The 17,707-nt window shown below is 33.6% G+C and overlaps 1 protein-coding gene across 2 annotated transcripts; it reads left to right on the plus strand.

The window, feature by feature from the left end:
• Positions 1–2,212: 2,212 nt before the first annotated feature.
• Positions 2,213–12,877, plus strand: LOC133673384 (molybdenum cofactor sulfurase). Of its 2 annotated transcripts, none has more exons than XM_062094144.1 (22): positions 2,213–2,473; positions 2,556–2,654; positions 2,743–2,801; positions 2,900–3,060; positions 3,313–3,470; positions 3,792–3,918; positions 4,339–4,441; positions 4,523–4,568; positions 4,726–4,764; positions 4,842–4,998; positions 5,628–5,730; positions 7,743–7,859; positions 8,676–8,753; positions 8,897–8,998; positions 9,269–9,368; positions 9,574–9,675; positions 10,639–10,703; positions 10,792–10,943; positions 11,237–11,469; positions 11,673–11,812; positions 12,208–12,318; positions 12,405–12,877. In XM_062094144.1, exons 1-22 carry the CDS (start codon positions 2,356–2,358, stop codon positions 12,513–12,515), a joined length of 2,481 nt encoding a protein of 826 aa, XP_061950128.1. In that variant the 5' UTR covers positions 2,213–2,355; the 3' UTR covers positions 12,516–12,877. The 2 variants fall into 2 exon arrangements, with proteins under 2 accessions (XP_061950128.1, XP_061950129.1); XM_062094145.1 differs by having other exon boundaries at positions 2,214–2,473; positions 11,676–11,812.
• Positions 12,878–17,707: the final 4,830 nt, after the last annotated feature.

Genomic DNA, 17,707 nt, shown 5'->3' on the forward strand with positions numbered 1-17,707 from the left:
TTTTTAATTAAAAATTAATGTTTACCATTTTTTATTAATTAATATATTTTTCAATCCATTTAATGACATCATCTTTTTAATTATTGATTAAAAAAATTCATTAACAGAACTGTAAAACGTGTGAGATTTCTACTGTACATGAATGCACCGTGGATTGAGAGACAATTAACTGTGGGCTTGCATAGTTGCTACACTATATATTGGAGAAAACATTGTAAAAACCGTTTCAATGTTTTTAGTCAAGAATTGCGACTAGGGGCGTGGCCTTCTGTGCCACAAGCCACCAGGTCTAGCTTTGGTAGCCGGACCCAGCATTGTTGGGTTTAGCTGACAATCCAGACTCAAAACACTTCTAAAAGGTGCAAATAGTGTTGGGCCCTGCCTCCAAGCCAGACCCAACAAACACTGTAGCCCTATGGGGGACGTTGTCTGTGTTGTTTGTAAGTCAGACCTGTAGAAACCATTCATGTGTTTTTAGTCAAGAATTACGGCTGGGGAGCGTTACCTTCTCTGCCAGAAGTCGCTGGGTCTGGCTTTGGTAGCCAGACCTAGAGTTGTTAGGTCTGGTTGACAATCTAGACCAAAAACACTATAAAAAAGTGTCAATAGCGTTGGGCTTTGCCTCTCAGCTAAACTCAACAAACATTGTAGTGCCTGTGGGGGGCGTTGTCTATACTGTTTGTAAGTCAGACAAGGTTGTTGGGTTGTTGCCACACGACTCAATAGCTTTGGGTCCTGCTTCCACTAGGATCTAATGACGTTGGGTCTCGCTGGCACCATTAGAGTTAGGTCCTGCCCCAATAGGACCCACCGTTGGGTCGTTGCAGTAGGATCCAATAGCTTTGGGTCCTGCCCCACCAGGACCCAAGACTGTAATTTTGTTTTTACTTTTTCATATGGGTATGACTGTGTGGCTAAACCCAACAACCATACCCAATTAAATGTCTTGGTTGTTGCCTTCTCAAAATAACTTGATTGCATTGTGGACACGCACAGAGAGTTGGGTTTTGTCCTAGTAAGATCGAAGACTGTAATTTTTTTCTATTTCATACGGGTATGACCACGTGGCCAGACCCAACAACCATACCCAATTAAATTTCTTGATCGTTGCCTTCTCAAAATAAATTGATTACACCGTGGACATGCACACACACTCTTTCCCTACAAGGAATTAAAGTTAATCAATGCAAGAAAGGAGTAAGATCACTGACATCGACATAGGAAAATTGTAAAAAAAAAAAAAAGCAAAACAATTGATTTTCTTTAGTGGATGGATTGTGAATCCATGTTATCACGTACGTGAGAATTCAACCCCCCATGCCTCTACACATCGTGTGTGTGTGTGTGTGTCTTCTTCACTACAATATAACACCATCATTGAATATTAATAGAAGACCATTAATCAATAAGGACGACTGACTACCTTCCTTGATTTAAATTTATTTTTCAAAATAAATTAATGAGATTTTTTTTATATTGTATAAAAATTAGGTGATGATAATTGTTCTCTTGTTTCAGGTTGGGTTGAATTTCCTAAAAAACTTTTAAATTTAAAAATAAATATTACTACTATGAAAACTAAACATAGATTTTGATTTTATGGGTAAAATCAATTATTATTATTATTGACCTGAGTCTGACATCCCCTTCTAGACCCCAGAAACTGAGGTTCGAAAGGTGCACCTAACCTATAATTTTAAAAATACTTTGAAAGAAATTTGAAAATTTTTAATTTTTTTCTCTAATATGGTTATATTAAAGTTGATGGAGCTCTCAATAAATTTTTAATTCATATCATATACTTTATAAATTTTAAGTATTATATAAAAGATCCAATTAGAAATTAGGTCGTGCAGAATCTATAATAACTTTGGATCCTGTTGGGTGCAAGACCCAAATTAGTTTTGGGTTATTCATAATACATGATCTAATTAGGTGTTGGTCCTGCCGGGTGCAGGACCCCATATACCTCAGGATCCCGCCTGGTGAAGGATTCATGTGGGTGTTGGGTTTGATGGTGCAGGACCCAATTACGTGTTGGTCTTGTCACCATAACCCAATAGTTTTGAATCCTGTTTAATACCATGATCGAACATCAAATTAGACCTTTTTATTAGCAGGATCTAATATCTTTAGATTTTTTTATAACTTGGACAAAACATTATTTAACCCGTGACGTATGTCAATAGTCTAGTAATACTGTAAATTACGTTTATAGCGCTGGAATATTCTTCTTTTGTGTTATAAATTAACTTAAAGTTCTATCCTGTTATTGCTAGTAGTTCAAGGCGTTTTATTTACCACGTGGCTGGCCAAGTGACTGAAAAAGGTAAAAGAAGAGCCAAAAAGAACATCATGGATGCAGACAAGGCTGAGTTCTTGAAGGAATTCGGTTCCGACTATGGTTATCCAAACGGTCCAAAATCTATCGACGAAATTCGAGCCACTGAATTTAATCGATTAGACCAGAAGGGTCCCTTTCTTTAACCTCTAATACTTCTTTTCTTGTTTCTTTATAGTTTCAATTTGTTATAATTTTCCTTTCCTCTTTGCAGGTATTGTATATTTAGATCATGCTGGTGCTACTTTATACTCTGAGTTACAAATGGAAGAAATCTTTAAAGATTTCAACTCAAATATCTATGCAAACCCACGTATCCTATTTTTTCCCCTTAATTTGTCTTGTTTATTATTTTGAGCTGTCAATGTGAAAATTCTTTAATTTTTGGGGAAAAAAAATAGATAGCCAAAGTGATTCAAGTTCCGCAACATCTGATATTATAAGAGAAGTTCGACAACAGGTAAAGTTCATTTGATTTTGATTGTTATAAGAATTTTTTTTGTGGTTTTTTTTTTTTGTTGAACCATGAAGTGTTTTGTGTTTTTTTTTAATGGGAAGGTGCTTGATTATTGCAATGCATCTGCTAAAGAGTATAAATGCATATTTACTTCTGGGGCCACCGCGGCTTTGAAGTTGGTTGGGGAGGCGTTTCCCTGGAGTAGGGAGAGTTGTTTTATGTATACTATGGAGAATCATAATAGTGTGCTTGGTATTAGAGAGTATCCTTCAATTTGTGGAATCACCTAGCTGTGGGGTTTTTTTTACTGCTAATTAATTATTATGAGGTACTTTCGGTCAGTGCTTCCCACTCGGATTCATGTGGGGCCAAAGGTAGTTACAAGTGGGTCCCACATGAATTCAGGAGAAGGTACATGTACACTGGGAGAGCTCTATAATTTCTTATGTTTCATGCTTTTGTTTTTTTATCCTCATTTTGCTCTCAAGATATGTTCATCCTTGATAATTTTTAGATATGCTCTCAGTAAAGGGGCTGCTGCATTTGCGGTAGATGTTGAAGACAGTGTTAATGGAGGTGGAGCATCTGGAGGCCAGGAGACACGGGTGAAGTTATCACCACATGCAACGCAAAGGAGGAATGAAGCTAAAATTCTAGAAGAGGAGCCAACTGGTAATCCTTGGAAATTATACCCTTAAAATAGCACACTAGAACTTCTATTTAGAAAGTGACAAGACTTGGTGTTTAGTTTAAATCATCACATCATATTTCTCCTTGGTGATTTTTTATAGCATTCAAAGGAAAAATTGAGTTTGGTATATATTTCCTGTTGGCCTGTCTGTAGGATATTACATGATGCTTTAATGAGGGAAAAAGATGGAAGATTATTGATAACATCACAGCAAATGATAGTTTCCCTCCAGCCTATGATTGTGTTGGAGTTTGCTAAGGTAGAGGTCACTTTATCTTCATCTTGTATTTTGCTTTTTGCAGGAAATGCTTATAACCTATTTGCATTCCCTTCTGAATGCAATTTCTCTGGTTTGAGATTCAGTCTCGACTTGGCTAATCTTATTAAGGAAAATTCAGAAAGAATTTTGGAAGGCTCTCCTTTTTGCAAGTATGTAAGGTGCTATCTTATTTTGTTATTTTCTATTTTCTTCCGATGATGAGCTTCTTTCTTATGGTTCGCTCCTTCGAGGCAACTTAGTAGTTGCTAATTTGGTTGTATCAATTACCTAGGACTGTCCATACACTCACTCGAAGTAAATAAGTTGCATGTCACCATAAACTGTTTGGGTTGATTTTAGGCTGAAAATACATTTTGTGTTATGAGTTAAAAAAATGTAAACAACTCGAAGAAAAGAAAACTGTTAATTGCCTTCTTTTTGTGACCTTACCCGTTGACCCTGCTTTGCTGGAGGCCATCAGGAAAGTCTCAGATAAACCCGAACTGAAGTTCTTTTTTCTATTTATGCTGCATAGACTTTACTGGTTTTTCAGTTAGCATTGATCAATGGTCTTCTGGTTTGGTACATAGGGGTCACTGGATTGTTTTGATTGATGCTGCAAAAGGATGTACTACATGCCCTCCAGATTTATCCAAGTACGCTGTGGATTTTGTTGTAATCTCTTTCTATAAGGTATATACATTTTGCTCTCGATTCATTATTCTTTTAAACTATCATTCCATATTCATGTTTTGCCTTGTTGTCCTGTCAAAGCTATTTGGCTATCCAACTGGACTTGGTGCTCTTGTTGTTCAAAATGGTAAGTGATTGGTTTTGAAGATTTAGTGCTAGATGTGGTTACTGTTTTTTGGAGCTCCTCTAGACACGGGTACCAAGGATCACTCTATTGGATTCTGATATTTGATGTGAGATGTCACAGTTCTCTAACTTTCATCTACATTATTGTGATGCTACAGATGCTGCCAGGTTGATGAAGAAGACTTACTTCAGCGGAGGTTTGTGCTTAGATGTGTTAATAATTAAATTCCATACATAATGTCTACTACTTTGGTTGATTTTAAAAACATTTCAGGCACAGTTGCTGCATCGTTTGCTGACATGGACTTTGTTAGAAGAAGAGAAGGTATTGAAGAGCTTTTTGAGGATGGCACCATTTCATTTCTGAGTATAGCATCAATACGCCATGGGTTCAAAATCCTCAATTCCCTAACTCCATCTATGATGAGTCGGTATGTAAAATTTGTCAGGATATTGTGGATTTATTGTACTTTGTTGAATGGAAAAACTTGTGATTTGACTATAGCATATGTTGGATATTGTTTGTTGGAGGAATTTATTGAAAAAACATTTTAAAGATTAAGGCTCGTAAAGTTTAATCTGTATGAATTGCATAATCTTCTATAGTAAGTCAGCCTGTTCTTAGCCATTGTTGTACGAGCAATGTAATGGGGAATCAATGATTTATTTAATTTTTGTATAAGAGCTATTGAAATTAGTGCATACAAGGTTCTCTTTGGTGCTGGTCAGTTGTCAAGAAGCCACAGAAAGTACAGATATTGATTGGGCCCTATTCTTTATGCCCTTTCTGTTCTTTTAGAGATGGAAATAGTGGACTTTTGAAGGAGTCGAACTACTACTCATGCCTTGTCCATCCTCAGTTTTAGAGTTCAGTTCTGGTGTTTCAATATTCATATCCCACATTGTAGAATGACAATTTTTATATCTGCTGTGTTGCTTGTCATTTCTTTTTAAAAAACTTCTTAATTGATCTGGTAAATTATAAGGTCATTAGTTTTGAGTTTCTGACATGATTTATATACCTTGTATAATGGTGCAATACCTAATCTACTTATTTCAGGCATATTGCAACACTTACCATGTATGTCAAGAAGATGCTTTTGGGCCTAAGGCATGAAAATGAAGCTAATGTTTGCATCATTTATGAAGGTCATACTTCAAAGGTTGGTTCTTTTTTATGATAAATATTAAAGGTCAGTTCATGTGAGTAATTCCATATGTTTTCACATTATTCTAGCTCTTGTCTGTAGAAATGACATTCAACTAAAGTAAAAGCACTAGCAAAATTTTCTTTTATTATTTAAAGGCACATATAGATCATTGTCCATGTTTTTGTTCTCTTTGGAAAATCGATATTTATCTTGAATTCAACTTTAGCTCCTTTAAAATAGCTAACCTACCATATACATGCTTTCCTAACAACTAGCCTATATCTAGTATCCTAACAAAGGAAAGAATAAGATATTTACAAATATAGAAGGTTATTGTCAAATTTGTCTTTAAATAAACAACCAACTCCTTTGACATCCCTCATCAATTATCAAATTGATGGTGATCTAGAGAGTAGTAGTGATATGTAGGAGGGTAATAACTTGATGGTCAAAGTTCTCCTGAATGGAGTGACAGTCAACATCCATGTGCTTCATGTGTTTGTCGTAGACAGGATTGAAAACAATTTGGATGGCACTAGTGTTGTCAGGATGCCCGAGCGTAGGTTGAACTTTGGAAAAGCCAAATGATCTCGGAGCAAGCAACAAACATGATGTGGTAGTCAGCCTCATTAGATGACTTGGAGACAAAGTCCATTTTCTTGCATTTCCAAGAGATAAACGCATCACCAAGAAACATATACCAGCTGGTAGTGGATTTCCTAGTATCTGGGTAACTGGTCCAATCAGCATCACTGTAGTTGTGGAGGATCGAAGATTCAAGATGATGTTGGATTCGCAAGTCCTAAAATCCATGCCATGACTTGTGCATCCATGACCGCCCACTTGGCGTGCTGTTCCTTGTCTTTGATTTTGTCAGGAGCAGGGCTGCTGCCATCTACATGGCCCCATAGATCCTTCCCTTTGACAAATATCATGAAGTGGAATGCCCATGCTGAGTAATTCTTGCCATTAGAATGAATCGGGAAAGTTTCGACATTTCTGAAGACATGATGCCAAGATTGTTTGATCTAGAATAAGGAATTGCACTAGGACTAAGATGGACTTGAGGACAAGAGACATGAAAAACAAACAAAGACAGAACTAGGTTAGGCTGAGAAAGGCTTTTATACAAACTTAGAAGACTTTGAACAGGAAAAGTTGTGTTCCCTCTATGGAGAATCTTGAATAAAATTACATGCTAAATTCTAGCTCCTATAAAATAGCTGACCTACCATATACTTACTTTCCTAACAACTAGCATATAGCTAGTATCCTAACAAAGGAAAGAATAAGATATTTACAAATATAGAAGGTAATTGTCAAATCTATCTTTAAATAGACAACTAATTCCTTTGAGAATTATAATAGAGATTCATTGTTAAAACTTCATTTTCTTAAGCATAGAAGTTATGCTGTGTTGATTTGCGAGGTTCATTTCTTGTCTCATTGTGGCCCTAATTGCATAGTAGTCGGTGGTTGTTTGGCCCTGCTAATTCATCACCTTGCAGCTATTGTGTGGTGACTGCACTGTATGGTAGATGCTTACCAAACACTGCTATCACTCTACTACAACTTCTTTATCCTACAAAAATAGTTGGAAGTTGATTTTAGAAAAACTAGAGTTGTTGCTTTTGTTCGACATTAATCATTGACAAGGCCAAACTGACCTCTGAATATTACATGTAATGCTCATTAGGTATGTCAAATTTCCATCCATTAATTCCAGTCTTCATCTCCAGAGTTATGCATCCTAGAATGTACTGAGTATCAATAATGGATGATGCATTCCTTATCACTGTGTGATGAATAACTACAATCTATAATCCAGACACTGTTCAGAAATATACTTCACTTTTCTGTCTATATGACTAAGACTGATATACCCTACTTCTTGGGAGTGCCTTTTTCTTTTGTGCATCAATACATGCAATTATATTTGTCGATGCATGCATCTTTTTTTTTATATATTTTAGTTACTTTTACTGGGTTCAATCCTAATACAGGTTGCAACTTTCCTCTTTCAGTTAGTTTGTCATGAATCAGGTTCCATAGTGTCATTCAACTTGAAAAGGCCTGATGGCTCGTGGTTTGGATACAGTGAAGTGGAAAAACTCGCTTCCTTATCTGGAATTCAGTTACGGGTAAAATTTGAGAAATTCTGAACCATTGGTGCATGTGTGTGTGGTTTTGTTTGCCATCTTCTGTGGAATGCTTGCCTCACATCTCTTTTTATTCAATTGCCAATTATCCAAAATGAAACTTTATTCCTATCCCACCATGAGTGGGAAGATCCAGATGATTTGACCATGTCACTAAACAACTGATATTATCTCTAACTAAAAAAAAAAAAAAGAAATGAAGAGGTGGTCTTATCATTTTTATCAATTAATTATCCCACTTTCTTGTCACCTCTCTTTTCAATTTTTTATTTTATTTTATATTCTTTGCAAATAAACACTTATTTTTTTCTTCAAAAAAAAATAAAAAATAAAAAACAGTGCTTGTATATGCTTCTGGCAACATGACCCTGTTCTCACACCTTCAAGCATGATAAATACCAATGAGGTGAAATGGGACAGATGATTAAAAATGACTCTTCAATCAAAGGGGATTTGCCTATTTTGATTAAAGATTGAGGTGAATTCACAATTGTTCAAATTGTATAATCGTAAATTACTGACATTGCTAAATGACCTAAAACAATTTGATTATAATTCAATTTGTGATGATTATAGGTAGAAAGTTCATATTCTTCAATTATTGATAAGCAATTAGTTGGATCTTCTGATGGACACGGTGTACTGTGTTATGTCATCTTTTTTATTAAAATTTTGTACATGATGTTCACTCTGATGTTGATGATCTTGGAGAAATTTAAAGCTGTCAGCATCTAATCAATCTTCATTATGTGATGCTGATAATATTTGCTTTGTTACTTGTCTGCTTTTTTTCTGTAGACAGGATGCTTTTGTAATCCAGGAGCATGTGCAAAATATCTTGGCTTGTCTCACCTGGATCTTCTTTCAAACTTAGAGGTACTTGTTCGCAATATCGTACTTAAAGAGACAAAGAAGAAAGAGTTGATTGAACTGTTATTGTTGGTGTATTAATTTCATTACATTGGTTTAATGCAAATTGATGCATTTTAATGCCTTTTTACTTCTTCTTTTAAATTCAGGCTGGTCATGTTTGCTGGGATGATAATGATATTATACAAGGAAAACTAACTGGGGCTGTTAGAGTGTCATTCGGTTACATGTCTACATATGAAGATGCCAAGGTAGGTGCTTTACAGTCCAATTTCAAGGAGAAGGGATTATCCGGGTGTTTCTTATTCTTTATATCCATGCAGATTCTATTCTACTTAATTACATTTATAAAGAAATGGCATTTATCTAAATCTTTAGTAGCACTCATGGTTGTTTTAAATGTGTTGGTTGTAAGAAAGTGAAGTTCCCAAAGAATTTATCAGATGCTGTTAGGTCTTTAATGTAATATGGGTTCTTGTTAGCTGATTTCTCTTGCTTTCTTTTCAATTTTGGATGTGCAGAAATTTATTGATTTTATCACAAGTTCATTTGTATCAAAGCGAAATAAGTCAGAAAACTGGAATATGTTGAGAACAAAATCCATCGTCTTGTCAAATGAAGGTTAGTTTTCACTTTGCTTTGCACTCCTGTGAATGTAATCAAAATTTCACATCTTTATACCTTAAAACTCCCAGTGGTCAATAGTAGAGTGTACACATTGATGTCGCTTAATATCCCTTCAAAATTTATTAGACTAAAGACTACTGATTTTTTTGTGAAACATGGTCTCCTTCAACTGTCATCTGATTCTTTGCTGACACTGCAGGCCATGAAAGAAAAGCTGGTTATTACCTCAAGTCTATAACAGTTTACCCAATAAAATCATGTACAGGATTCAGTGTGGAAAGTTGGCCTCTGAGCAGCACTGGTAGCTATTTGTTTTTCTTTTTAACACTACATGAGCCTTTCAATTGGAATGTTGGATCATAGATTTGTGAACCATCTGTATATTTTATTTTTTCAATTTCTTTGTTTTTGTACTAGGTTAACAAGCATCATTAAAAAAATGAGTATCTTTAACAAATTGAAGATGCAGGCAAACTAGACAGTATTGGCACTAGGCAAATGCAAAAAGTTCAATGTTTTTGATTTCTCTTTTATCATATTTTTGTTTCCTAATGTTAAGAGAATTTTGTTGCAGTCACTTCCCCATGCCACTAGTTTTCAATTTGTATTAACGGACAGACAACTTCTTATTGGATCTAATTCTGCATATTTTTTATTTTCTTTCTGGAAATGGTATCTACTAATCTTTTCCTGTAAATTGTGTGGCTATATCCTGTTTATAGTTATAGTCACAATCCCATAAATTAGCTATTAAGTGGACGTGCCATACACTAAATAAATATGCTAATCCTTGTTACTGTCAGGAAGAGTGCATATACTATATAAAGCTTGAACCTTAGCTATACAGTTAGTGAGATTCCTTAATAATCCCCTCTGACATTATTTGACACAATTAAATGAAGAAACCTAGCCCACAGCTGAAACTAAACTGGCAGCCTTTGAGTGAGTAATGTGCATGACACACATACATACGCATTTATAACGAGTATGATATATATAGCATATGACCATTCAAATATAATGAGACATGAGACTGTTAGAGCATTCAAAACTGAAAAACTTGAGCTTTCATTTAGCAGCTTTTAAAGTATATTATCCAGCCAAAAATCAATCACAGCTAAGGTGGGATGTAATAGCATGTCTTTTTGACTTATTGAAACCTTTTATTGAGGTGTAGTCTCAACATTTACTGGAATTGTAGATAGAAATCAAAGATTATGGTATACATGAATTATGTTTTGACTTCTACTGCTGGCTTGAGTAGGTTTGCAACATGATCGAGAATGGCTTCTTAAAAGTCTAACCGGTGAAATCCTTACACAGAAAAAGGTGAACAAAATTATGCTTGTGGAATGGCTGTCATTTTCTTGTTTTCCTTCCTAGATAAAAGGTTAATAAATCTGAATTTCTTTTGTAGGTTCCTGACATGTGCTCTATTAGTGCTTATATTGACCTCAATAAGGGAATAATGTTTGTAGAATCCCCTCGATGTAGAGAAAAATTGGAGATCAACCTGAAGACAGATTCATATCAAGGTGGGATAGAGGAGATTGAGTTGCATGCCCAGAGGTATGGTAATACTGATTTTGAAGTTTTAAGTGCTAGTAGTTACATGCTGTATTCTGGAATTTTATCAATGTGGCCTTTTTGTTGGACTATCTGAAGATGAGTAATATTGACTTCATTTGTTTTCATAATATTGTGTGAAATGTGAATATTCAGTTGTGAAGTTGCTTTATAAATACTTTTGGAATATTATTCATATCATCTTACTTCTGAATGTTCTCTTAGTTTTATCCATGATAGGAAGCATGGTTCATACTCAGTGTGAGGGTTATGATGGTTGCTTGTTCATGAAGCAGATATGAAGTCCAATATTATGAGAATGATGTTGACTTGTGGTTTAGCCGTGCTGTTGGCCATCCTTGCTCTTTATTAAGATGTTATAGTTCCCAGAATTACTCCAGCTTGAAGAAGGATAAAAGCAGGAACTTGTGCAGAGATGTGGAGAGCAGATTGAATTTTGCCAATGAAGCTCAGTTCTTATTGATATCAGAGGAGAGTGTGTCCGACCTCAACAACAGATTGAGCTTAAGTATGTTCCAGTGCGCACTATTTTGCCCCACAACTTCACATTCACAGAACAAGCTCATACTCACACTCTTTTGGACTGAATAGTTTATTTTCCACAAGAAAATGAACTTTGCTAGTTCTGGTTGTTGCATGGAAAGAAATGTGATTTTATTGATGATCATATAAATATGCATAAAATTGATGAGAAACCATTATTGTTGCTAGTAGATGCGCAAAAAGGAACTCGTGGAACATCAGTTCAAATCAATCCAATGAGATTCCGGCCCAACCTGGTTGTATATGGAGGTGAGCCTTATGCCGAAGATGGATGGCTAAATATCAAAATCGGAAATAAGAATTTTATGGTAAGTGACTGTAATTTCTGTAATACTTGAATATTAAAAAACCTGAGCTTGTTGACACAGTACACTTATATGAACTTGCTATACTTTTAAATGTCCTGTTTAATTTTCCCTGCATTACTTGTTATGAGTCCTTTACAAGTTCATTAGCAACTAGTAGATTCCTTGAGTTTTCACCCTTCTTCCAACACAAGTCCAGAAAACATTTGCAAGTGATAGTCAATTTGATTTGTACTTTTAAGAATGGGAAGTTATAATTTGACTCAGGAACGTAATTACTCATATTTAAGGGCTACCAGTGAACCTCTGGAACTTAACATAGTCAGTGGATTGATATACATTTTTCAGATTGAGCATTGAATCTCAATGTCACTTATTTCATTTGCTTTTGTTAACAGTCGCTGGGTGGATGCAACCGCTGCCAGATGATCAATTTAGTTCATCAAGCTGGACTAGTGCAGAGGTCAAATGAGCCTTTAGCAACTTTGGCTTCATACAGGAGAGTGAAGGTTAACCATCACAGCCCTAGTCAAATATGTTATCTTTGTTGATCTCAATTCATAGCATTGAGTAAATTAAATTATGCTCCTTGCAGGGGAAGATTTTATTTGGAATATTGTTGAGATATGAGATTCAGGATAAGGTGGGGATGCAAACAGGGTCATGGCTTCGAGTGGGAGAAGAAATACATCCAAATTCAGAATAGGCAATATTGCAAAACAAGAAATTGCCAACCTATAAAGCAGATACATAAGATCCAATCCCTTGAGCAGTCAATATACATGCAAACCATTGCAGCAGCTTGGATATATAGTATACAACTAGCTCAAGTTTCGAATTAAACCGCGTGAGAGCTTATTCAAATGAATTATTATATTTAATGTGTTCAAATAGAACTTGGATGACAAGTAAAAATATGACGTAGCTTTAAAAAAAAACTTGAAGATAATTTTTTTTTTAATATTGAAACAATACTAGATTGGATTGACCTCGGTTATTCTGTGATCTGGGTCATGAATTTTAATATGTTCAATAATTTTGTTGTTTTTATAAATTATTTTTATTTAATTTTATGATATCATTAGATGCTTGTAAAACCTAAAAAGATGTTTATTTGAGATTATAATAATCATATAGAAATTAAAAAAAACTATGAATTTCATTTCTCAACCAATCTAATAACGAAGAAGAGTGAATATAAAAAAATAATAGAAAAATTAAAGGATTAAAATTTATAAAAAATTCATCAAGTTTGATGAACTTGATGGGTTAATTTACTAAATCTGTGAATCAAATAACTCGAGTCATTATATCAAACCCGTAAATTTGGTAATGAATTTCATTAAATTAATAACTTATTTTTTAAAATTATTATTTATTTAACTATATGATAACTAAAATGAACGATTGTAAATTTTGAGATTTTTTTTAAGATTATGATAATCTTATAGAAATTAAAATAAAATAAATTATGAAATTTAATTACAATCAACTCAATATTAAAGGATGAAATAAAAAAAAGAGAGTTAAACTCACTATACTTGTCAACAGGTCCATGAACTTTCTAAAATTTAATAACATGTTTGTTTTTCTAAAACTATCATTTTTAACTATATGATAAAAAGAAAAATTTTGCCGGTATTTTGGTCACTAGGAACCTTAACTTGTCTTAGAGTTTGGGAAATGGATTGAGTAAAGGGAAGGAATTAGCACCCTTAGTGTAACTTAACTAAGGTAAGTTGCATTGTTTATTTGTCAGATATCAACTAAGAAAAAATTTTGTTTTCTAATCGTTGGTCTAACTAAAATGAACTATCATAAAATCAAGCGTCAAACCAATCCTGAGATTTTTTTTAAGATTATGATAATCTTATAGAAATCAAAAAGAAATAAATTATGAAACTTAATTTCAACCAACCCAATAGTCAAGGAAGAAATAAAAAAAAAAATTCACCAAAGCCATCAACAGGCCCATGGACTTTCTAAAATTTGATAACATATATTTTTTTAAAAACAATCTTTTTTTAACTATATGATAAAAAAATAGATAACTACACAATTTTCATTGATGATTTTCAATGTTATAACAACTTAGTTTTCGTTGACAATTTGCAATAAAGTTGGAATGAATGTTTTATTTATAACATTATTACCATGCAAAGATGTAAATAAAATACACAAATATAAAAAGATATTTATATATGTGTGTATCCATATATGTGTGTGGAAATAATCTTTGATGATGCATATGGATAAAATATACTAATTAATGGTCTCTTTATGGACTAGGAGGTATAACAGGAATCTGATCTTCGATTGGGTGAGGACATACTACTGGGGGAGTAGGTAGGTGATTTCAACCTTCATCTATTTTTGTTAAATTCTTGAAGTACTTTTTATAAGGTATTGTTGTCTAAATTATATTATTTGGTTAACCATGAATTATAAAGAATATTGAGATTAAATGTGACTAATGGCATCCATGCTAGATAGTCGAGAATGAATGATAAGATTAGTGTTGGCAAATGACATCCATGTCAGACAACCAAGAATAGATGTTAAAGATTAGCTTTAGCTAATGGTATCCATATTGTACAGTCATGAACAAATGATAAGATTAGTTTTGGCTAATGGCATCCATGTCAGATAGTTGAGAATATATGTATAAGATTAGCTTTGGCTAATGACATTCATGTTGGATAGCTGAGAATATATGTTAAAGAGTAGCTTTGGCTAATGGCATCCATGCCGGATAGCTAGGAAAAATGTCAAAGATTAGCTTGCCTAATGGTATCCATGTTGGATAGCTGGGAGTAAAGGATGAGATTAACTCTAGCTAATGGTGTCCACACTAGGACAACCGAAAATGAATTTTAAGAATAGCCTCGGTTGAAAGCATTCATTGATATGAAGAAAGAAAGATTATAATGTATTATTTCCGACCATAAATCATGTTTAAAAAACTATATAAATTGGTTATAGCTAGGGATGAATCATTTTGCACTGAAGAATTCTATATGTATAGAATTCCTAGACCATAATATATGTCATCAGTTGTTTGTCGAACATAGCTTAAAATAAAGTAACGTGGACTATGTTGCATAAAGATGTGAAGTAATGTATTCAAGATAGACCCGGTAAAAAGTTATTAATATGAACCTGCTTTTAGATATTACTCTTAACCACAACTATATTATTTGCTCAATTGTACCATAATTAATGTTTATGCATGTACATCAAGTTTGATTTGTAATAGGACTATCTTATGACCATGGTATCTATAAATCTTATAATATGCTCATTGTGAAACTGTACGATCATGTAATAATATATGTAGTAGTAAGAATAGGTGACTTGTATTTTGTAAAACTGTATGATATCAATATTTGAATATAGGATACGTACATCATGGTATGTTCGTAAATTTTATATTTGCATATGGTGTTTATATACCTTTCATTTCTATAATATTATTGTATCTTACATGTATGTAGTCTATATGAATGCTTAAAGATGATCAGCTATTAACATTATAAATGGTATCATTAAATATATAGTTTAAGAAGAATAGAAATCAAGAATTGTTGCATTAGACATTGTAATGAAAGACTATGACACAAAAGACAAAGAAAAAGAGCCCTCATTTTCTACTTATTACGAATAAGTAATATATCGAAATCAATTGAATTTTATGAGCTATTATATTTTTCCAACTAAAGGATATATTGAAGGCAAGAAAACCTATCCATGAAATGGTTGATATAGGATTCTCTGCAGTTGTCACCATCATACCTAATGACGAGAGTTTCGAGCTAATGAATTTACTAGGGTTTTGTAGAGGTGATCAAAGTGTGGTGGTGAAATGAACTTTGATTACTTAAATGCTACTTTAATTGATGTTGCAAATTTAATGTAGATTATTTTTACCATAACTACTTTATGATACTTTTTATTTAACAATGATTACTTATAGTACATCGATTTTAAAAACAAAAATAGTTTGTTTAGGCCATAATCCAAATAGAGAAATAAAAATAGAACTAAGACTGCTTCTCCCATATTCAAACCATGAAAAAATGCACTTATATATATATATATATATATATATATATATATATATATTTCTTCATCTTTAATTTTAATTCACTTCATGCATTTTTACATTCATTCTGAATGTTTTTTTTTTAATTTACAATACTGACATGGCATGAGAGAGGAGAGAGGAGAAAAAAAAAGAATGAAAGAATGAATCATTGGGGATTTGATATCCGATCTTTACATACCTAATACCTTTAAGAAGATTTCAATGAGATAATTCTAACCATAAAGAAAGATCAAAGTAGGTTGCACACACCATTTAAAGGTAGCAAAGTGACCTACTCTTTAACGAGTACATTGCACACATTAGAGGAAAAAAAAAATAGATGTAGCCCATTTGGGCCAACACCTTAAAAATGATGCTTCTAGCCCGTTAGGTGAGATATCCAAACTGACTACTTCTAGTTCTTTTAGGCCATAATACAAATAGACTGTTATTCAATCCACTTGGACTAGGCTAACTTCTCTCTCTCTCTCTCTCTCTCTCTCTCTCTCTCTCTCTCTCTCTCTCTCTCTCTCTCTCTCTCATTTTGAGCCAAAACAATTATTTAGATTTCATCATAGTACTAAAATAATTCTCAACTTCTATATATATTTCAATGTATTTTTCAAGTTTTGAAGAGTTAAAACACGACACGTGCAATGCTCAAACATATAATTTTTTCATCTTTTCATGACAAATTATCTACAAGTAAAAGCTTTTTATGCAACACTATATTTTTGCCAATGATCATAGTGCGAACACGCACCATGATCTATGTAGAAATGAATTCCTCTTATCATCATGATTGATTATTTTTTATCAATATGTCACTAACAATTCACTAACGACTTCAGCTAATGGTAGGTACTAGAAAATCCCATTTCTATGTGAAGTTTTTTTTTTCATGACATCATAAATTACATTGTTTATAGGGAACTAAACAAAATACTTGTTGATTCCCTTTCACTACTTGTTAAAACTCTTTCTATAGCTAATAAAAATTTAGACCAAGAGTAACTTATCTCTTTACCTCAGGGACTCTAGCTCCCTAAGGTCTTAAAAAACTATCCTATTAGGTTCAAATGCTCAGTGATGTTATCTTCACACCTTTTTTCCTACACAACAATAAGCTCTCATGCAGGCACCACTAATTATGCCATGACAACTCTAGTTCCTAAAAGACAAGGAAAAATGACATACAAATAAGTAACTCTTGCTCTTCTACAATCAACAAAAGTTACACCTATTGTTATCATATAAGACACTTTAAATAAGGATTGAGTTGTCGTGGATCCCTATATGAGTCTCACTCATGCACCTTCATATAAAAAACTAGGTATGGGATGAAATTCATGACTCAACAAATTAAAATCAAGCTCTACCAAATGGGAGAATCTTTGTTTCGTCATAAAATACTAGACAGTTAGTAAAAAAAATCTCAAGACTATGTCATTGAAAGAGTCAATTTAGACAACTTGAGAGACTCACAGACCCCTCAGGTCACATTTAAAATGTGAGATATAAGCTTAAGATTGTCACTTAAGATAATGATGTTATATGTAAAGGTTTTACAACAATACTTTATGGGTTTGCATGTGCATGGTACCATAGTATATATCCTGGCTTTATCCTCTATTTTTGTGATCTCAACTCTAAACTCACTCTTGCTTTAGCATAAGTATTCCAACCAAAAAAAGTACCACCAAGCTTCTCACCATCATAAAGCAAGAAGATAAGAGCATTAAAGCCTATCTTCAATGGTTCAATATGGAAAGACTCATTGAACCCATTGCCATGTAAGCTTTAATTAGTGTAAT

Source organism: Populus nigra, chromosome 14, assembly GCF_951802175.1.
Source record: "Populus nigra chromosome 14, ddPopNigr1.1, whole genome shotgun sequence".
NCBI lineage: Eukaryota > Viridiplantae > Streptophyta > Magnoliopsida > Malpighiales > Salicaceae > Populus > Populus nigra.

Excerpts from the sequence above, each read along its gene's own strand:
- LOC133673384 (XM_062094144.1), top strand. The coding sequence starts at position 2,356 with ATGGATGCAGACAAGGCTGAGTTCTTGAAGGAATTCGGTTCCGACTAT. Across the intron at positions 5,731-7,742 it reads ATGAAGGTCATACTTCAAAG|TTAGTTTGTCATGAATCAGG; the intron begins GTTGGTTCTTTT and ends TTCCTCTTTCAG. Across the intron at positions 11,813-12,207 it reads TCGGAAATAAGAATTTTATG|TCGCTGGGTGGATGCAACCG; the intron begins GTAAGTGACTGT and ends TTTTGTTAACAG.